At 37.6% G+C, this 23,608-nt stretch overlaps 1 protein-coding gene across 1 annotated transcript in view; it reads left to right on the forward strand.

Moving 5' to 3' along the window:
• The window catches only part of PEX7 (peroxisomal biogenesis factor 7), an 86,924-nt gene that overhangs the window by 56,897 nt on the left and 6,419 nt on the right, over positions 1-23,608 (forward strand). The window contains exon 9 of the mRNA XM_082668897.1: positions 4,226-4,325. Coding sequence (XP_082525023.1) covers positions 4,226-4,325 — 100 coding nt within the window. The remainder of the gene's footprint in view (positions 1-4,225; positions 4,326-23,608) is intronic.

Below are 23,608 nucleotides of genomic sequence, written 5' to 3' on the forward strand. Positions count from 1 at the left end.
TTACATCCCTCTGCATTGTCTTTTGGGGCATTTGTCAATTGCAATTACATTTGTGTTTTTGTGATTAAAAAAAAAAGTGTCAGTCTACCCCACTGGACTGTGAGCTGTGGAAGGGCTGAGGCCAGGTCTCTCTTGCTTCTGGTGCTTATACCTCACACATTCTAGGGCTTATAAATTGTTGAATGAATAAGTAATTAAATAATGAGAAAAGAAGTTGTTACATTTTTGCTCATCACTCTAGAGAGTGCTGGACCCCAATAGTGCAAACAGAGGGAATTACAATGGTGCAATTTGCTTAAAATTTCAAAAGCACTAGATGACTATGAGTTACTAATAAAGGACCTAAAATGCCTTCTGGTCCCTAAAAAATTAAATTATGAGCAGTGTGAAAACAAAAACCTCACAACTACTATCTGATTACTAATTAATAACTAACTTAAATTAATGTACATGCAAGGCATTGAAAAGTTGCCAAAACATTTCCCCATCTTTTTCTTGTAGTTAGGAAAGACTCACAAAGAGTTAATAACTAACTCAAGTTGAAAACAGGAAAGAAAAAGGAAGAACTTTGAAAAATATTTTAAGCCCTCTGTTGAATTCACCTGTAGGCTTAATTTCAAAAGCATTGGTATAGAGATTTCAAATTACATTTTAATCAAGTAAAAAGTAATTTCAGCTTAATTTTTGAAATAATTTTGGTGTTTTATTTGACGCAGTGCTACATGCTTGCTTTGTTCAAGAATTGTGCATTCAGAAGGCAAAAAGGAACTCAACCAAGACATTGTACTGTGATGAATTTTTCTCTTTCCATCTCCAATTTAAATGAAAAATGTCCCTACAGTTCTGTAATATTTTTAATCATTGGAGGCCTGTCCAGTATATTTACTTCCCATGAGAGAGCTTAAATAGTCAGTGATTTCATCAGCAAAGAGACAAAAAGGCACCAAGCAGTATATGTGCTGGACCAAAACAAACATTTCACTTAAAAGTAATGTGCCTTATTTGACCACTTAATGATATATGTAGCCTGACTTCTCCCATATTAAAAGGAGCCCATTTTACTTGTGTGATAGGTGCATGAAGGCTCTCGGATATATAGAACTTTTGGGGCCCTGGAGTCCGGGGGAAGATTGCACGGAGAGACCTTGCCCACTCCCTTAATTGCAGTCGTGAGAAAACCTGGAGAAAAGCTCGCCTCCTCCTTACAGTTCACCCCTTCCTGTTGGCACTTGAACGGAGATAGATAAAAAAATTCTGGCAGTGTACATGTCAAACTGTTAACAGTGGTTGCCCTTGGAGGGTGGGAATGAGGAAGGAAAGACATACATTTCTTTTGTTATTTATTGAAAAGGCCATTTATGATGAAAAAACAAGTTATAGTTTATAGTCATAGTGCTCAGCTTTTGGTTTTCTCAGCGTATTTAGCTTATGCAATCAACTTGATATTTTTTGATAAGACATTTTAATTTACTGAAAATTATTCATATTAATATTGCTTTTTCTGGTTTTCCTGGCTCCTCCCTTTGAGGTTAAGAAAATTGAAGCTCAGGTTCTACCTATTTCACACACCCTCTAAGGCAAAAGCTGGTTTCCAGTTCCACGTCCTCCTCTGGGTTTCAGTGTTTCCATAGTTTTTACCTGAGTGTTCCTCACTGATGCTTTTGTGAAGTTTTTGTGGTGTTTGTTTTTCTGTATTATGTAGGATTTTGGTTTTTTTCAGTAAGAGTGTTGGTCTAGGCACCTAGTCAGCTATTCTGCTGGGAATGAACCTCCCATCATTTTTGCAGCATAATGTACACTTTGTATATTACATAGTTTCTATCAGAGCTATGAAATGGTATCATAACCAATGGCACTTTTATGGCATTCACTAGACTAGCCCTCCCTTCACCAAATACTAACCTTAGAGTTTTAGCATGCGTTTTGTTTGATGAGTTTTTTTTGCAAAATGCAGATAAATACTTGATAGTTTTTCCTATGTTAAAATTAGGGTGGTATGAATCTGTGGTGTGGAACTGGGTGGGGCTGTGACTGCCCATCAAGTTATGTATTAGCACAAATTCAAATTGACTTTTTGAGTAGAATTTCAGCCCTCCTGCATGTGTGACTTTCCCTATGACACTTATTCAAGCTAAAGTTGGATGGTTTCACACGTGTCCTTATTAGGTAACCTAATTTTCATAAGGCCCACCTCTCCTGTCCTCAGTGTAGCCTTATCCTTTAACTGGCTTAAAATACCAATAAAAACTGTTTTCTAGGAACTTGTCAGGAGGGTATAAATGAATCCTTGTTGCTTTTTATTATCCCTAAAAAATTCTAAAAGAAACCAATCTTTATGGTTTGTCTAAAGAGTAACCCATTCTACTGAAATAAAATCTAAATCCCAAATGAAGTCAGAGAGCTGATACCTGGATTAAATTGACTTTCCCATAGAAGGGACTGCTAAACTACCCTTTGGGGTGATGCCATTGACTCATGAGTAACAGCCCATGAAACAACATCTCTGTGTTTCCTTAAGAGATGTTGAGGATGCTCTTCATTACCTAAGCATAGGGTTTCTTCTCTGTGAACTCCCAAGGATGAATTCCCTTCTGAGATTTCCAAGAGCAATTTGGATGTAGACACTATGAATTCAGGGCCTGATCGTGTCTCCCTTTCTTCTTTGGCTGATGGAAAGCTTAGCGTCTCAAGGTCCTCCCTGTCAAGTATATACAACTTCGTGAATATATTTTTGTTTACCAGTCTCATTGCAGGTTTGAATTTACTTTACTATCCTTACTTTTCATTTAAATTATATATTTTTGCCATATTAAATGCATATTTTAAAACCATTTTGAATATTTTTTGGAACAAAGTGGGTATATACAAAATCATTTGATTATTGTTTCAAATAATGCAAATCAGTGAATAACCATGTTTCAGGAATGAAATTACACAATTACATATTTACTTTTGGTTATTCAAAATCTGGAACATTAGATTTCAGTACAATTTCTGTCTCTAGACCCAAAGGAACAAATATGCATAGACAGTGGAGACCACTATTATGATTTCTGAGAGAGACTGCAGCCTGTTTCCTCATTTGTTTGGACAGGAAAATTTTCAAAAGTAAAATCACTCTCTTTAAATATTGTGTAGATTTCAGTAATCTGATAAATGAGCTATTTATTCATTGTCTCTCTGGTACCCAACAGTGGATTATCCATAGCAACAATCCTTTTCAAACTTAATGAGACCGACTCTGTATTTATTAGGGAAATAATACCACCAGGTTAAACAGACTGACTGTTGGTTCTGTGTATTTACTCTCTTTCAAAGAGATCTGCTAAACCTTCAGTGTGTTCCATGTCGTAGATCATTAGGGAAACTGAATTGGATATGACTCTATGATTCTGAATATGCCATTTTTGTGGTGTGTTTAGAGTCAAATAATAAAGATGATGAGCAAATAAAGCTTTAGACATAAAGTACTATTTTGTGCATTGAAAATAGGGCCAAATTCTTCTCCGTACAGTAGAAATCAGAGATATATTATGATAACTATTACCACTCCCAGTCTATAGAGGATAAATAGAATACTTAATACTGGCCCAGGAAAACATATTTCAGTTTTTCTTTATGCTAGAAATTACATTGACGTGGACTCTATAAGAAAGGTCGTGCCTCAGAAAAAAGGTAGTTTCAGAATTGCAGAGATTTTCATAAGAGAACAGATTCTTTTTAAAGACTTTGAATTGCTGTTGAAATGTAAATTAAACCTGCAATCTTTTCATGTCAGTTGTTGAGAAATGAAGTAGTATTTAAAGACACAAAATGTTAGAGTTCATGTAATCCAATATCCTTATTTTATAGCCATGAATGCTTTTAGAAATTGCTAAAAAACTCTAGTGTCTCTCATCTCAAATGTCCTTGTACTATATAAAAAAACAAACTAAATGTGTTAAGCTTCCATCCTACAGAGTATGCTAATGGGAATATAATAAACTTTTGCAAGGGTAGATTGAGTAATAATTCCATTTGGTTTTTGTCTTTTTATATACAGTAGAAAAGAGCACATTTTTTTCCTTATTAGATTTTTAAATGTACATTAGTAGTGGGGCTCTGCATTTATGTATTGATTGAACCTGTTTTGATGAAATCTGCTATGTTAAATATCTATTTTTTCTTAGATAAAATTTTTTGTAGTTTTAATATTTAAATTATTTCTTTTTCTTTATGTTCACAGATTCTGGAACTTTTCAAAACCTGACCCTCTTCTTGAAACAGTGGAACATCATACAGAATTTACTTGTGGTTTAGATTTAAGTCTTCAGAGTCCTACTCAGGTAATGGATCAATCTCCGCATGTTTTTTCTACCCATACAGTTTACAAATAGCTCTACGTGTGGCATGTGTTGCTTTTATGAACAAGAGTCTTGCCTTTAGGGCAGGGCAAAGTACATTTACTTAGTAAACCTGATCTTTTTTGCTGTATAAACTTGAGCATTTGAAATACTAGGGAAGAAGAGGTATCCAGAAACTTGGCATACCTCTCTCCTTTTGAGAGATTGACTTGTCTGAGAGGAAAAGGAAACTTCCCCAAAAATATTGTGCTTAACATTGTAGACCTCTTCCAATGGGTAACAAGAGAAGAATGGAATGAGGAAGGATTGTCCCCAGAGGTTGGTGGGAGTCAAGAGTGTGTGGTCCTGGATTCAGCTGTCCTGCTAAGCATTTGAGATGATGGGCAGGTCATTTCCCTGTCAGGACTGTCACCCTCATCTCCACACCCCACGTTGGAAGAGAGGCTTTACGTGAAGAACAAAGTAGAGGAGAGTGGCAACTGTTTTAATTACTAAAGTTCATATTTCCGCCCTTTTTTTCTCTTGAGAACTTCAGAGTCAATATTTTAGATTTTAAATATTCTTCAAGTTTTTTAAAAAAGCAGTTTCAGTTTTGAAAATTGTAAACTCAGGTCAGAAACACTGGACTATGTTGAGTGATAAGATGCTTTATAATACAGACTATGTGAAAACAACATATCAATGGAACAAAGTAATACGTGAAAATTCTACAATATGACTAAGAAGTTACGCATTTATGATAAATTTTAGAAGTTAGACAAAAGCAAATTACATTTCTCAATACTGTATTCTTAAGTTTAAGTGAATACATGGGTTTCTTTTTTTTTTTTTAATTTATTTATTTATTTTTGCTGTGTTGGGTCTTCGTTTCTGTGTGTGGGCTTTCTCTAGTTGTGGCAAGTGGGGGCCACTCCTCATCGCGGTGCGCGGCCCTCTCACTATCGTGACCTCTCTTGTTGCGGAGCACAGGCTCCAGACGCGCAGGCTCAGTAATTGTGGCTCATGGGACTAGTTGCTCCGCGGCATGTGGGATCTTCCCAGACCAGGGCTCGAACCCGTGTCCCCTGCATTGGCAGGCAGATTCTCAACCACTGCGCCACCAGGGAAGCCCATGGGTTTCTTTTTATTTTAGGAGTTCAAGACAATTCTGAGTTTAAAATGTTTTCATTAGACATTAGAATATTCTCATTAACATTAGAATAATTGTTTGAAAATGACTTAACAGCATCTAAGAGGAGAACAAATTGAAATAGTGAGGGGTGAAATGGCATTATCTTTAATGTGTATACAATGTGCTTTAAATGTACTAGTTCTTTTTCTGAGAAAAACATTTATTATAGATGATTTTTTAATAAAATAATTATACCTGTTTGCTAGCCCAGTTTAAAAAAGTTGTAACGTACCTATTGAAATATGGCAATACCCAAAAAATGACCCTAAATAGATATCTTCCTTCTCGTATATTTCTATTAACCCGTCTCTATGATCCCCAGACTGTGGCCTGAGGCAACACATGTGCCTCCGTGACACATGGCAGTTCCTCACCCAGGTCTTGGAGACAGCCAAATGTCGAATTAGTGTTTTCACTTTCTTCAGATAAGTACGTCGAAGTGTAATTACTGGATCATATAGTAGTTCTATTTTTAATTTTCTGAGGAATCTCCAATATTTTTTTCCATAGTGGCTACACCAATTTGCATTCCCACCAACAGTGTATAAAGGTTCCCTTTTCTCCACATCCTCACTAACGCTTATAATTATTATTTGGCTGCATTGGGTCTTCGTTGCTGTGGCCGGGCTTTCTCCAGTTGTGGTGAACGGGGGCTGCACTTTGTTGCGGTGCATGGGCTTCTCTTTGCAGTGGCTTCTCTTGTTGCAGAGCACGGCTCTAGGCGCACAGGCTTCAGTATTGCGGCACGCAGACCCTAGAGCATGCAGGCTTCAGTAGTTGTGCCACATGGGCTCAGTAGTCGTGACCCGTGGGCTCTAGAGTACAAGCTCAATAGTTGTGGCGCACGGGCTTAGTTGCTCCGTGGCATGTGGAATCTTCCCTGACCAGAGATCAAACCCGAGTACCCTGCATTGGCAGGCGGATTCTTAACCACTGTACCACCAGGGAAGTCCTAGAGTTAATTTTTGTGTATGGTGTAAGATAGTGGTCCAGTTGCATTCTTTTGCACGTGGCTGTCCAGTAATTTGTGTTTTTAAAGATCATTCTGGCTGTTGTGGAAAAATAGACCATAGGTATGATTGGAAGCGGGGAGGTCATATTGGAGTATCTTGGAGTAATCAGGGAAAAGACAATGGTGACTTAAAATCTAAGAGATGTAGAGATGGAAAGATTCAGAATAAATTGCTGGATGTTTCGTGTGGTTCAACTTAATAGTTTGGAGATAGTGATTGTAGGATTTGCTGCTGGATTGGAAATAGGCTATGAGCAAAACAGAAGAACCAATTTGGATTTGGATCTGGAAAACAAGGTGAGATAGGGGAAGAGGAAGGAACTTCAAATAGGAACAATCAAGAGTTGTGTTTCAGATGTCTTCTGTTAGACATTCAAATGGAGATAGGCAGTTTGATAGAGGCTGTCCACCTCAGGGAAGAGTTTAGGGCTAGAGACACAAATATGGGAATTTTTAGCATATAAATGGCTTCAAAAGTTTGGGGGCAGAGTGAAATTATCTGGAGAGAATATGTGGAAGAAGAGGCTCAGAAAAAACTAGAAGCCTGAAAGAAGAGAATTCCAGCAAAGGGGATTGAGAAGGAATGACTAGTGAGGTAGAAGAAAAACTATAAACGTATGGTATCTTTGAAGTTCAAAGAAAATAGTAGTTCAAGGAGGAGAAAATCACACATGCTGCTGGTGGGAATATAAAATGTTGCCATCACTTTGGAAAAGTTTGACAGTTTCTTAAAAAGTTAAATGTAAATTTACCATACACCTCAGCAATTACACTCTTAGATATGTACTCAAAAGAAATGAAAATATATGTCCACATAAAGACTTGTATGTGAATGTTCGTAGCCAGAAAGTAGAAGTAATCCAAATGTCCATCAACTTGGTGAATGAATAAACGAAATGTGGTATACCAATGCTACAACATGGATGAATCTCCAAAGTATTATGCTAAGTGAAAGAAGCCAGATACAAAAGACTACATATTGTATAATTTTGTTTATATAAAATGTCCAGAAAATGCAAATCTATAAAGATAGAAAGGAGATTAGTGGTTACTTGGGGAAGGAGCTAAGAATGGGAATTATCTGCAGATGAACACAAAGGGTCTTTAGGGCGTGATGGAAATGTTCTAAAACTGGATTGTGGTAATAGTTATACAGCTATGTAATGATACTAAAAAATCTTGAATTGTACACTTAAAATGGGTGAATTTTATGGTATTTAATTTATATTGGGTTGGCCAAAAAGTTCATTTGGGTTTTTCCATAAGATGTTTCTGAAATACCTGAATGAACTTTTTGGCCAGCCCAATACCTTGGTGAAGCTGTTTAAAAAAAGAGAGATAGAATGGAAGAAGTTCTGATTTTTCCTAAGATGTAAAAAGATGAAAATCTTTTCACTGTAAAAATAAGAAAAAAGGCAGATAAACTATAAAATCAGAACTTTGTGAACCCATCAGAGAGCTGAGGTGGCAGGGAAAAAAGAAGCCTGAAATCCGAAGAGAGACTGACCCCTTCCTCTAAGGAGAGATGGGACACTAGGACTATTTTACCTGTGACAAAGCACAGGAAGAAGACACAGCTGCTATACAAAAGGGATATAATGGAAAAAGTGAACAACATGTGTGAACAAATGAGGGATTTCAGCAGAGAGATGAAAATATAAGAAAGAGTCAAATGAAAATAGGAAAAAATTTAGAAGTACAGTACAAGGGATACAGTCCTTCAATATACTCATCAGTAAATTTAGAGATAGGTCACTAGAAACTACCCAAGCTGAAACAATAGGAGAAAACAAGAATGAGGGAAGTAAAAGAGAATAGAACATCCAGGAACTATGGGACAATGTCAGATTGGAGTCCAGAAGGAAGGAGAGAATAGGGAAGAAGTATTTAAAGAAAATTTTCCAGGGAATTCCCTGGCGGTCCAGTGGTTAGGACTCAGTGATTTCACTACTGTGACCCAGGTTCAATCCCTGGTTGGGGAAGATCCTGCAAGCTGCATGTCATGGCCAAGAAAAAGAAAAAAGAAAAATTTCCAAAACAGTAGAAGTTGTCAAACCACAGATCCAAGAAGTCCAGAGAAACCCAAGCAGGATGTAAACAAAGAATCAAACCATCAAGGCATACGCATATTCAAACTGCTAAAAAACAAAGATAAGGAGAAAATTTTAAAGGCAGACAGAGGAAAAAAGAAACATATCCAGAAGACTAAAGATAAGAATTACAACAGACTTCTTGTCATAAATCATATAGACCAGAAGATGATGAAATGTCTTTTTAAAGTACTGAATGAAAAAACTGTGAACCCATAATGCTATACCCAGTGAAAGTACCATTTGAATATAAAGAGAAAATAAGGAAATTTTCAGACAAAGGAAAGCTGAGAGCACATCTCTGCTGTAAGAAATGTTAAAGGAAATTCTGTGCAAAGAAATAAGCCCAGACCAAAACATGAAACTATGGAAAGAGAGAAAAGGAGGGAGGGAGGGAGGGAGGAAGGAAGGAAGGAAGGAAGGAAGGAAGGAAAGGAGGAAGGGAGGGAGGGAGGAAGGAAGGTGGGAGGGAAGGGAGGGGAGGAAGGAGAGAAAAGGAAGAAGAAGAAAGGAAGGGAAGGAAGGGAGGGAAAGAAGGAGAGAGAAAAAAAAAACTCTGGAAATGGCAAAAATGAAGTAAATATACAAGTCACTGTTTAAGTTAATTTTATCACTCTGAAAAATAATTAACTGCCTAAAGCAAAAGTAGTATTGTATTCAATACATCTGTGTACAATATATTGTAAGGTTTTTAATATATGCAAAAGTAAAATGTAGGACAATAATAGAACAAGGGAAGAGAGGCAGGAGTTAGAAGTATACTATTGTAAAGGCATTACTACATGTGAAGTGCTATAATACGATTTGAAGGTAGATTGTGATAAATTCAAGATGTATATTGTAAGCCCTATGGTAACCTCTAAGAATTTTTTTTTTTTTTTTTTTTTTTTGTGGTACGCGGGCCTCTCACTGTTGTGGCCTCTCCCGTTGCGGAGCACAGGCTCCAGATGCGCAGACTCAGGGGCCATGGCTCATGGGCCCAGCCGCTCCGTGGCATGTGGGATCTTCCCGGACTGGTGCGTGAACCCATGTCCCCTGCATCGGCAGGTGGACTCTGAACCACTGCACCACCAGGGAAGCCCTCTAAGAAATTTTTTAAAAAGAGCTATCATTAATAAGCCAATGGTGGAAATGATTATTTTAAAAATCAATTACTTCAACATAACAAAAGCCACATAGAAAAATGACACTTAGCCAACATCATACTCATTGGTGAAAGACTGAAAGCGTTTTCTTTAAGATCAGGGATAAGACAAGGATGTTCACTTCTACCAGTTCTATTCAACATAATATTGGAAGTCCTAGCCAGAGCAATTAGTCAAGGAAAAGAAATAAAAGGCGTCTAAATTGGAAAGAAAGAAGTAAAATTATATCTGTTCTCAGATAACATGATCTTATATGTGGAAACCTTTGAATCCAACCATTTCAACAATTATATTAAATGTAAATGGTCTAAACACCGAAATTAAAAGACATTAAAAGTGATAGATATGTGAGGGACTTTGAGAAGACTAGGTCAAGATTTAGTGACCTATCAGATTTAGGGTTTGAAGAAGAGGTTTTCTGACTCCAAGTTCTAGGATTTGGTTACTTTCTATATAACATTTTCAGTGATTAGTTTATCCTGTTCTTCTCCATTTTATTTATACTGTGTCTTGGACTTTAAACTTTCCTTTCAAACTAATATCATGATCCCAACCAGTATGTTTTTTTAAAAAAACATATCTAACATTAACACATTTTAACCCAAACATTTATTTTTATTATTAATGTATAGTTTTACCAAGTAACATTAAACTCCTTTCTAGGGGAAGTAAGAATCAAGTTCTTAGTGCATCTCCCTATTTTTTTCTCACTTATTTTATCTCAGTTATCTATTTCTATATAACAAACTCCCCCACAACTTATTGGCTTAAACAACAATTTTCTTTGCTCACAGTTCTGTGAGTCAACAATTTGGGCTGAGCTCAGCCAAGCAGTTCCTCTCTTGGTGTCTCATGTGGCTCTGGTCATCTGGTGGCTTAACCAGGACTGGGTGGTCTAAGATGGCCTCACATAGATGTGTAGGTGTAGCACTGGTTGTCTTCTGATCCATGTGTCTCTAGATAAGTTCAGGTTTCTTCACCTAGCATTGTAGCTTTCCAGGAGGACGAGAGCAAAAGCTGCAAGGTGTCTTCAGGACTAGACTTTGAAGTCACACGGCATTCCTTCTGTGGCAAAGCAAGTTACAAGGCCAGCTCAGATTCAGAGAGTGACAGAGAGACTCCACGTCTTGTTGGGAGTAGCTGCAAAGAATTTGTAGCCATTTAAAATTACCACATTAACCTTTTGTTGGTATAGTTGATAGTTTAAGTTATTTTTGACATATAATATTTATTCTTTATTCTCACAAATATGTATTCAAGTTTACTTGTTGCATGTTAATTTAATTTCACTCTTTGTTCATAGCTTATTCTCTTAGAAAGTATCTTTCTCTCACCTCTTAGAAAGTACCTTTCCATCTGCTTTCAAAAATGTGTCACCTCTGTGGTGATCTTAACAGCTGTGAGACTTTGCTGATGTTACTTTTGGGCTCCCATGTCTTAATATATTCCCTGTCTTAAAAGAGATTTTTCTTGTATTTATAATTTTATATTTTTCTTTTTAGCTTCTCCATTCTTAGAGATCTGAAAAATGAGATCCAAAGACATTCTTGTATTATAACCTTCTTTCTTTTTGACAGAGTGTAAGATCTTGTCTTTAAAGGTTTAAAACTTGACAAATAAGTGTCTGGGGTCATTCTTTAAGGGTAATTGCTGAGAAATACTCTGTGCCCTCTTGTTAACCAGGCTGAAATCATCTTTCACTTCAGAAAAATTTTCTTTGAATTTTTTCCCTCTGATCTGGCATTTTCTCTTTTCTTTCTTATCATTATCTCTACATTGGAAACCTTTTTTTCTGTTTTTAGGCTTATGATTCTAGACCTGTAATATGTCCATTTGTATAATTGGGATTTTCTGTATTAATGTATTTTTAGAATCCCTGACTTTGTGCTCTGCAGTATCAACTCTGCTCTTTTGAACGTTCATGGATATTTAGTTTAGTATTTATAAGCTGGGTACAGGTTTATATATCATTACACATTCCTTTTGGAATATAGTTATTTCTCTTTTAAATCCCCTTTAAAGTAGGCATTATTAGTTCATTCCAAGACATCTCATCTATGTGTTTAATAAATTTATCTTTTTTCCCCATGATGAAATTGGAAAATTATGTTTAGAAGAAAGAAAAAAGATTACCCATGGTTTTGCCACTCTAGAAGCAATCTCAATTATACCATATTAACTTGTTTCTTTTCAGCCCTTTTTTAGGAATTTTTATTTGAAGTGTAACACCCATATTGGAAAAGGCACATATTTTAAGTGTGCAACTCAGTTAAGTTATCAAGAAGTAACTATACCTGAGTAACTACCATTTAGGTTAAGTATGGAACACACTACCAGCATCCCAAGAAGCCCACTCATGTTTCCTCCCAAATCTTATACCCCTTTCTCCTTCCCAAAGATAAGTACTCTCCTTTTCATTTTGTTTCAGTGTAAGATGCTTAGATTTGGTTCTGATTTAAACTAGTTCTGTAGGTGTAGTTTTTTTGGGTTTTTTTGTTTTGTTTTTTTTGTGGTACGTTGTGGCCTCTCCGGTTGTGGAGCACAGGCTCCGGACGCACAGGCTCAGCGGCCATGGCTCACGGGCCCAGCCGCTCCGCGGCACGTGGGATCCTCCCAGACCGGGGCACGAACCCGTGTCCCCTGAATCGGCAGGCAGACTCTCAACCACTGCGCCACCAGGGAAGCCCTGTAGGTGTGTTTTTTAATGTATATTTGACTTTACTGATGTTTTAGTAAAAAATATTAGCAGGGCCACCAGGGAAGCCCTGTAGGTGTGTTTTTTAATGTATATTTGACTTTACTGATGTTTTAGTAAAAAATATTAGCAGGGCCACCAGGGAAGCCCTGTAGGTGTGTTTTTTAATGTATATTTGACTTTACTGATGTTTTAGTAAAAAATATTAGCAGGGCTTCCCTGCTGGCGCAGTGGTTGAGAGTCTGCCTGCCGATTCAGGGGACATGGGTTCGTGCCCCGGTCTGGGAGGATCCCACGTGCTGCGGAGCGGCTGGGCCCGTGAGCCATGGCCGCTGAGCCTGCGCGTCCGGAGCCTGTGCTCCGCAGTGGGAGGGGCCGCAGTGGTGAGAGGCCCGCGTACCGCGAAAAAAAAAAAAAAAAAAAATATTAGCAATATGTGCGTGTGTGTGTGTGTGTGTGTGTGTGTGTGTGTGTGTGTGTGTATACACACACACATAGAATCATTATGCTGTATACCTGGAACTGATAAAATATGGCAGTTCTATCTCAATTAAAATAAAATAATAAAGAAACAACAGCAAAAATATTAGGGTATCATTTAAAAATTCAGCTTATGTTTTGATTCAAATCCCTATTCCACAATCTTAGATATCACGTTTACAGGTTGACAGTGGATAAAATATTTTAAAATTCTCAGTATGAGGTTGTAAAATCATATTTTGAAGATGGCTATCATTACTGGTAGTTAGGATATATGTGTCCTGTTCACCTTTAATCTGAGGTGATATTTTCTGCATCTGTCGCAGACTAGCTTTAGAGTTGAAAAGAACACGTGCCAGAAGCACCCAGTGTCCTCAGGCATTAGTCTCTGTTGTTTCCTCTTTGTTGCTTTCATAATTGTGTAATTTTTAGCTTAAAACTGTATAACAAATGATTGTTTTCCCCCAGCCATAAAACCTTCCCCAGGCCCAGCTCCGTAGGATCTTGGTGTAACCCTGTGTCTACTGCCCCCTGCACTGCATGAGCTGCCCTTGCAGTAAGAGCTTCTCAAATTTTTGATGCCTTAGCCTCTGCTGCCTCTGGGCTCTCATTCCTGAATCAGTCATTTACTCTCTTATTCATTTTTCTTTCTCTAGACTATAGAGCATTGCTTTAAAAACAGCAGACTTGACACACAACAAGTTACTTTTCAAAAAAACTTCATTTGGGTTCTTGGTCCTACTCAACTTACCTCTGAAGTCTTTTTGATTTTTTCTTTTCTTTTTTTTTTTTTTTTATGCGGTACGCGGGCCTCTCACTGTTGTGGCCTCTCCCGTTGCGGAGCACAGGCTCCGGACGCACAGGCTCAGCGGCCATGGCTCACGGGCCCAGCCGCTCCGCGGCATGTGGGATCTTCCCGGACCGGGGCACGAACCCGCGTCCCCTGCATCGGCAGGCGGACTCTCAACCACTGCGCCACCAGGGAAGCCCATGAAGTCTTTTTGATTTTGTAACCCATTCTCCACAGTATCGTTTCTCAACCTTCTGCAGTATCATTAACACTCCGGACATTTGTCCTTACCTCCTATCTTATTGTTAAAATAGACAAGAATGAATATCTTCTTCCAGTTCTATCACCTCAAAATATTTATGTTCCATCTCTCTTTTTCCCCTTTCCATTAGGTTCCTAATTTTCTCATTGGCTTCTTCGTCCAGGTCAATAATCCACTGGTTTTTGTTTTGTTTTTAGACCATCAGTCAGTTCTTTTCTCTATTTTCAAAACTCACTTGATCCCACTGTCTTACCTCCCTACCAGTAAATTCAGTTTCTCATCTATTATTAGACATTAAGAATTAGTAGTTTACCTGTTGCTTTTAGTTTCTCAAAGTCAACACTCTCTTTTAAGCCCCTGCATCTGTCTTCCTTTCATCATTCAATTAAGCCCCAAAAGGTCACTAGTTAAAGCTCCTGAAAACCAAGTTAGCCTTTTCTCAGACTTTTTTTAGCTATATAATGTTAATTTTTTTTAAAGAAAAATCTTCCCCTCCTATTGCTTTAATGCTAACCATGCTAAGCAGTTTTCCTTACCTGTTTGCTAAATATCTCCATCTCTTAGGCCAGTTTCTTCCTTACCATCCTTCCAAAAGCAGATATTCTCCAATATACAAGTCTTAGTCCTCTAACTTTTATGCATCTTCTTCTTGCAGTTGGCGTTTAATTATATGTTAGTGATCCTTGACCCGTTTATCCAATTGCCTTTACTGTGTGATCTCAATAGATGTTATTATATACTTATCCTTCAGTATTCCTAACATGGTCAATTGATTGCATGATGGGGCCAGACTAGAGACCTGGGAAAGCATCCTAGTTTTCTTGTTTCTCTTTGCATCCCTAAATTCAAATGGGCATCAAGCTTATGAATTTTTCCTCACCAATATCTCTGAAATATGGACCATACTATTCTAGCTCCACTGCCTTAGATAAGCATTTATTAGTATCTCTGCCATGGATGACTGCAGTAATCTCCTAACTGGTCTCTAAGCTCTTTCCATCATTCCACTGATTTCTCAGCATTGCTTATGGGGAGAGCTCTCCATAATGCAAGTATGATTTTGTTAGTCCTTGACCTGAAATATATCAATGGCCCCATTAAAGGCAGCAACAAGATGAGGTTTGCCACCCTTATTACTGTTAATCAACATGGTTCTAAAAATTGTAGCCAATTAGTAATAGGAGAAAACAAAATGGAATATAAATATTTTTAAAAGGTAGAAAATTTTATCATTATTTGTACTTCATACTATTGTCAAATGTTATAATCCAAGAACATCAACTTTAAACCTATTAAAAATAATAAGTGTTCAATAAGGTCATTAAAGATATACAAAAATGAATACCATGTGGATACCAGTAATCATCAGTTAGAAAATAAAATGGCAAAAATTACTTTTACATGGCAAAAACTATGTGTGTGTATGTATGATACATAGAAGAATAAAAATTTTTAAATGTGCAGGACTTTAGATAAAGAAAATTATATACCTTCACTAAGGGACTTTTTAAAAAGACTAGAATAAATGAACAGACATATCATGTTCTTGCAACAGAACACGTTTTTTTTTTTCTTACGGCTGTCATTTTTTTAGGCCTTTTTCATCTTATAAAGATATTACGTTTGCCTCCTAACAGGCCTTTCTCTTTTTGGAACGCGTGGTCAGTCACTCCTGTGATTGCTCTTTAACTAGTCTGGCCATTAACTTTCTGCCATACTAGTTATATACCAGTTTTAATTTACAAATCAACATAGATAAATTGTCATCCTCATCATGTCCTCTCAGAAAACTTTCAAGAGGCAGCTTATTACCTCCATAGTAGAGTCTGAACTGTTAATCTTACTTTCAAGACTCAATATTATCTGTGTTGCTTTCTAATTTTATTTCTCAACCATCCTATGTAATCTCCCTATTTCATACCAATTATATTTTAATATTTGTGATCTCCATGTGTTTGCCACTTTTTCCCTCACTGTCCTCCACTTCTGCCTGGGCAAAGTATTTCTGCCTTTCCAAGTCCTGGACAAGGTCTTCTATTCCTTCTCTCCTTCCTCTTTTTTTATTTCAGTACATATTCGAGTGCCAGCCATGTGTCAGGAGTTACATAGTGAATTTATGCAAACTCCCTGATATGTATGTACTAAATAAATGTTGAATGAATGAATGAATGAATGAATGAAAAGACCTTTTTTTAGTATATTAGTCAGCACTTTCCTTACTTTTACTTAAACTCCATACTGATTAACATAATAAACCACGTTCTTCTCTGTAGTCACTTCCTTCCGGAAGCTGGTTGAGTAAATAAGACGTATTTTCTTTAGCCTGTTATTTAATACATTGCAACATAATGTCTGGGCTGCTTTTTCAAAATTTAGAGTTGACTGTGATTTCTTTCATTCTCTTTACATCTCTCTGCTTATTTTTCTTGTTCATTTTTGCTAAAGAGGTCATATGTCATACAGATAATTATAGTAGTTTGAACAAGTTTCCCAAGGGCAAAAGCAATTGTCCACAAAATTGAGAGAAAGGAGTATAATGATAAATAGGAAATGGAAAACTTGTCAATAAAGTAAATCTCTTAATGGGTCTGTAGGGCTTCTTTGTTATATTAATAGCCATATTAAATCATTTGAAGTGTTACCTTATCAGTGGCATGTGTAAACATTTTAATAAAATGGAGAAAATTGATAAATTAAGGAATATAAATTCATTTTCTAAATTATACATGTATTTAAAGTCTGATATTTTCATTATAATGTTTCCTTTTCCAAAATTTGCATTTATAGGATCATTATTATTGAGGATGTTTTATGACAAGTCTTATTTGATCCATCAGTGATAAATTTTTATTATAAACTCCTTATTGACTGGGTTTGTTTCTTTAATACCCTTGGGTCTACTGTAGAACTTAGCCCAATACTTTGCACATAGGAAATGGTAAAATATTTGTTTAATACAGTTGCTCTCAAGCATTCCATGTATAACAATGTCATGATGTATACACTATAGCTGTATTCAGAAATTAATGGGCTATAGTGATAGATAATAAATTTCTATTCAGTTTTTCAAGAATGTTTCATTATATGTTTTAAAGAAATTGACATATTAGGGTAGTAGCAAGAAATTCATATTTCTAATTAGTGTGCTTATTCTTAAAACTTAGAAATATCTATTGTGCTGTTCAAAGTAAAATTGAAATAACTAAAAATAGAAGTTATATGGACTCTTATCCTATTAATTATTTTCCACTACCCTAGGAAATAGCAGCTTTTAAAAATAATAATGAAAAAGGCTGATCCTGTCTTCAAACTTTACACTAAACAAAGAAGTATAAAACTTTTTGACAAACCATTTTTCCTGTAATGTCGATAACTTTCATTTTGAGTTTTATTGAAAAGGTTTGTGTTTTGATCTCAGATTAAAGGAAACTTAGGGGAGATAGGGATGAAATGTACTGCAGTGGGGCTTGCAGGTTAAGAAATAAGTTTTCTACTTGAATATCCTTGCAGAAGATGTAGAGACTGGAGGCTCCTACCTTGTGGTGTCCGCATGCACAGCACCGCAAGGGGAGAGGGTCACACAAGATAGGCCTTGGCAGCCAGCCTTCAAGAAACCCTAGACGGGAGTCAGACAGGAGCCAGAAAAAAGCCTCTCTCAAAAGATTAAGAGTTTCATCAGAGGACTTATAATGCAATTTAGTAACCTTTAAGCTAGAACTTTCAGTTTTTCATTTATTCTTTTTTTGTTGTTGAAGTATAGTTGATTTACAATATTGTGTTAGTTTCAGGTGTATAGCATAGTGGTTCAGTAGTTTGGCAGATTATTCCATTACAGGTTATTATAAGATAATGGGTATAATTCCTTGTGCTGTACAGTATGCCCTTGTTGTTTATCCGTTTGATATGTAGTAGCTTGTATCTGTTAATCCCATGCTCCAAATTTGTCCCTCCTCTCTTCCTTCTTCCCTTTGGTAACCATAAGTTTGTTTTCTATATCTGTGAGTCTGTTTCTATTTTGCATGTATACCCATTTGTAGTATTTTTTAGTTTCCACATGTAAGTGATATCCTATGGTATTTTCTTTCTCTGGTCTTCATTTATTCTTATTTATTCCACTGCCTAGAACACTTTCCTTCTCTCCATTGTATCCCTGCCCCACAAACAGAGGCTCTCTGGCTTAGCCATACTTCTTTAAGCCACAGCTTAGATAATATGTCCTCCTGAAAGCATCCACTTTCCTCACATTTGGTTATAGTGACCCTTTTCCTATTTCTACTAGACCCTGTCATTCCTCTATCATTGTTCACATCACTCTGCACTGTAGGTATCTATTTACTTATTAATCTCTCTGCTGGACTCCAGATCTGTGGGGACAGAGACGAGGACCATCTTGTTTACTGTAATATCTCCAGCATACTTCTGACACAGAAGAGGTGCTCAGCAAATATTTGTTGAATAAATGGATGAATATAAGTATATATGTATATGTGTATTATATTTTAGATAGCTTCGTAGTGCAGAGGAGTATTTTACTAACAGCTCCTGGGACATAAAAGAAAGCTCCCTATGAAACCTCTAATTAATACAGGCAGACCTCGGAGATATTGCAGGTACGGTTCCAGACCACCACAATAAAGCAAATATCTCAATAAAGTGAGTCACACAAATTTTTTGGTTTCCTGGTGCATATAAAAGTTAGGTTTACCCTCTATTGTAGTCTGTTAAGTGTGCAATAGCACTAGGTCTAAAAAAAAGTCCATACATTAATTTTAAAAATACTGTATTGCTCAAAAATGCTAACCATCATCTGTGCCTTCAGTGGGTTGTAATCTTTTTGCTGGTGGAGGGTCTTATCTCAATGGTGACGGCTGCTGAAGGCTGGGGTGGCCGTGACAACTCTGTAAATAAGATAGCAGTGAAATTTGCCGTATTGATTGACTCTTCCTTTTACAAACAACTTCTTATACTATGTAATGCTGTTGGATAGCATTTTTACCCACAGTAGAACTTCTTTCAAAATTGGAGTCAGTCCTTTTAAACCCTGCTGCTGCTTTGTCAACTAAGTTTATATAATATTCTAAATCCTTTGTTGTCATTTCAACAGTCTTCACAGCATCTTCAACCAGGAATAGATTCCATCTCAAGAAATCACTTTCTTTGCTTATCCATAAGAAGCAACTCCTCATCTGTTAAAGTTTTATCATGAAATTGCAGCAGTTCATTGAATTGAATCACAATTCAATCAGGCTCCACTTCTAATTCTAGCTCTGTTGCTGTTTCCACCACTTCTGCAGTTACTTCCTCCACTGAAGTCTTCAACTCCTCAAAGTCATCCATGAGGGCTGGAATCAGCTTCTTCCACATTCCTGTTCTTGTTGATAGTTTGACCTTTCCCCATGAGGCATGGATGTTCTTAATGGCATCTGGAATGGTGAATCCTTTCCAGAATGTTTTCAGTTGACTTTGCCCAGATCTATCAGAAGAGTCACTATCTATGGTAGCCTTATGAAATGTTTTTCTTAAATAATAAGACTTAGAAGTCGAAATTACTCTTTGGTCCATGAGCTGCAGAATGGATGTTGTGTTGGCAGGCATGAAAACAACATTAATCTAATTGTACATCTCCATCAAAGCTCTTGGGTGGCCAAAGTGCATTGCCAATGAGCAGTAATATTTTGAAAGGAATCTTTTTTCTGAGTAGTAGTTTTCAACAGTGGGCTTAAAATATTCAGCAAACCATTTTGTAAGCAGAGGTGCTGTCATCCAGGCTTTGTTGTTCCATTTCTGGAGAACAGGCAGAGTCAATTTAACATAATTCTTAAGGGCCCTAGGATTTTCAGTATGGTAAATGAACATTGGCTTCAACTTAGAGTCACCAGCTACATTAGCCCCTGATGAGAGAGTCAGTCTGTCCTTTGAAGCTTTGAAGCCAGGTATTGACTTCTCTTCTTGAGCTGTAAGAGTCCAAGATGGCATCTTCTTCCAAAAGTAGCCTGTTTAGTAGTCTGAACATTGGGAGTGTGTTGTTTAGTGTAGCCAGCTCATTGTCTTGGTTTGATCTTCTGGATTAACTTGCTGTAGCTTCTGCATCAGCACCCTCTGCTTCAACATTTATGTTATGGAGAGGGCTTCTTCCCCTAAACCTCATAAACCAACCTTTGCTCCTCCAAATTTTTCTTCTGCAACTTCCTCACCTCTTTCATTTCTTCATAGAATTGAAGAGAGTTAGGACCTTGCTCTGGATTAGGCTTTGGCTTAAGGGAATGTTGTGACTGGTTTGATCTTCTATCCAGACCACTAAAACTTTCTCCATGTCAGCAATAAAGCTGTTTCACTTCCTTATCATTCGTGTGCTCACTGAAGTAGCACTTTTAATTTCCTTCAAGAACTCTTTTTTTTGCATTCACAGCTTGGCTAACTGGTGAAAAAGGCCTGGTTTTGGGCCTGTCTTGATTTTTTTTTTTGTTTTGTTTTGTTTTGTTTTTTGTGGTACACGGGCGTCTCACTGTTGTGGCCTCTCCCATTGCGGAGCACAGGCTCCGGACGCGCAGGCTCAGCGGCCATGGCTCACGGGCCCAGCTGCTCTGCGGCATGTGGATCCTCCCGGACCGGGGCACGAACCCGTGTCCCCTGCATCGGCAGGCGGACTCTCAACCACTGCGCCACCAGGGAAGCCCTGTCTTGGCTTTTGACACGCCTTCCTCACTAAGCTTAATCATTTCTAGCTTTTGGTTTAAAGTTAGAGACATGCGACTTTTCCTTTCACTTGGACACTTAGAGGCCATTGTAGGGTTGTTAATTGACCTGTCTTGGGGAGTAGAGAGGCCTGAGGAGAGGGAGCGAGATGGGGCAGATGGCCAGCTGGTGGAGCAGTCAGAGCACAAACAACATTTATTGATGAAGTTTGTTGTCTTGTATGGGCACAGCCGTGGCACCCCAAAACAATTACAATAGGAATGTGAAAGATCACTGATCACAGATGACCATAACAAATAAAGTAATAATGAAAACACTTGAAATATTGCAAGAATTACCAAAATGTGACACAGACACAAAGTGAGCAAATGTTAGAAAAATGGTGTCAGTAGACTTGCTTGATGCAGGGTTGCCACCTTCAATTTATAAAAAACCACAGTATCTTCAAAGTACAATAAAGCGAATCACGATAAGACGAGGTATACCTGTATTCATGGTGCTCAGAAATTCCATTTATCCCCCAAATCCTATAAAACTTTTTGCCTTTACCCAGATCTCTGACCTCACACCTGATTAGGTGCTCGTTACCACATTTGAGGCTCTACTCAAGAAAATCTTTGGAGGAGGAAAATCACTGCGCATACATGGATTCATTCATTCATTTATTCAACAAGCATTTATTAAAGGTTTATTATATACAAAACACAAGGAGTACAGATTTGCTCAAGACATGTAATCAGTGACTCTAAAAAGATCCTGTTTAGGTTTAGTTGTACAAAAGTGTTTACATCCATATGTGAATGTTGTTAGAAAACAGAAGCTATATTGCCCAGAGGACTGTCACTTTCTTCTTAGTTGTCATAAAGCATAGAGCCTAATTTATTGTGCAAGCGTGGTAATGTGCTCAGCTCTGATGCCTGAAAGATTTTGCTCCATTTGTTCCCTTTAGAACAGATTTTTTTAAATCTGTATTTCCTTAATTTGGCCCTGTGGGTTTTAGCCCATTTAGAACTCACCAGGGTACAAATCTCAAATAAAATGAGTAAAATAAAAATATTGTTATTAACCATAGTTTAAATGGGTAATAAAATTTTCTAATGCGTTTAAGTAGAAATTCTGGATACTTGCTTACGTATCAATAGAATAAGATCGGGAAGCTATGTAAACTTTTGGTTAAGAACGCTTCAGGTAGGACTAGTGTTTTTCTTTAAAGATAGTTCAGTCATGTTTCTTCTTTCTTAGTCCTCCTCCCAATTCATGGTCTTCCTACCACATATCAACCTACCAGATTTGAAGCTTAGATTCTAAATAAAAATGTGAAAACATGGCACAAGGTGTTTTCCATTGTATTAGTGGCAAATTAACCTCTTCTTTCTCCTCAAGAAAGGAAGAGAAATTTTCCTTTAGAAGATTATTTGAATAATGCTAAATTTCTTTTTAGTCAACAACAAAAAATTCCTGCACATAAAGTACTCCCAAAGAAGTCCAGGTTAGTGCACAGGACAAAAGTCCTGTTAATTGATATACAGTCAGCCTTCTGTACCCACGGGTTCCCCATCCACACATTTAACCAACTGCAGATTGAATATTAGGGGAAAAAAATTCCAGAAAGTTCCAAAGAACAAAACTTGATTTGCCACACACTGTCAACTATTTCTGTAGCGTTTACATTGTATTTACAACTATATACATGGCATTTACATTGTATTAGACATTATAAGTAATCTAGAGGTGATTTAAAAGTATATGGAAGAATGTATATAGGTTACATGCAAATACTACAGCATTTTATATAAGGGGCTATAGCATCCATGGATTTTGGTGTGTGTTGGGGTCCTGGAACCAGTCCCCTGCAGATACTAAGGGAGGACTGTATATTGGGGGTTCTATAGTAGAGGCTCTCATTTCTGGCTGCATATTAGACTCTTCCCTACGTATTTATAATACTCAGCTGGTGAATGCTCTGGATTAACTTTTGGGGGGCCAGGGGTTGAGACTCTGAAGGAAATTATTGCTTTTCTCTCCCCTCCCCTCAAAATGTATATACCCACAAAATACTGCATTGTGGACTTTCTGAAGCCCATCTGTGGACCTTGGTTTAAAGACCCCCAGCTGGGGCTTCCCTGGTGGCGCAGTGGTTGAGAGTCCGCCTGCCGATGCAGGGGACACGGGTTCGTGCCCCGGTCCGGGAAGATCCCACGTGCCGCGGAGCGGCTGGGCCCGTGAGCCATGGCCACTAAGCCTGCGCGTCCGGAGCCTGTGCTCCGCAACGGGAGAGGCCACAACAGTGAGAGGCCCACGTACCGCAAAAAAAAAAAAAAAAAAAAAAAGACCCCCAGCTGTAGATCAGCCCTAGGTGATACCAATGAAGCTGCTCCCAGGACCACACCTTGAGGACCAGTGCTGTGAGGATGGCAGTCATCTGTCTTACCAAGCCCTCCAGGTGATGCTAATGCATGCCAAAGCTTGAGAACTACTGCCCAATAGAAATGCCTCTAGGAAACTACAGTTTAATAGTATGCTTTTGTCTCAATTGAGGGTTGAGATGTTTATTTTAAAAACAGCCATATGAAGAATGACTTGTATCTCTTGTAAATCCACTCTTTTGGTATTGAATGCTTTTTGTAGTGGAGGTATATTATTATATATTTCTCTTATAGTCAAGTTCTAGAAAAAACTTTTATCTCCCCTGATGAACTGGTAAATTTATTATGCTATTTGCTTATCTTACATTACTGTTTCCATTTGTCAGCTTTGCTGTCAGAAGGTGGAGATAGAGCTCAATTTCATACCCCATTTTAGCAGTTATTCTTAGCCTCTTTTTCCTAGTATAATTATCGGCCCCTTATCCCCATTTCATGTGTGTTCTTTTAATGAAATGGCTTTTCTGTGGCCATGTTAAAGGATAATTTTCAAAATGGCAG

The sequence above is a fragment of the Grampus griseus genome (genome assembly GCF_964374135.1).
Source record: "Grampus griseus genome assembly, chromosome: 13".
Taxonomy (NCBI): Eukaryota; Metazoa; Chordata; class Mammalia; order Artiodactyla; family Delphinidae; genus Grampus; species Grampus griseus.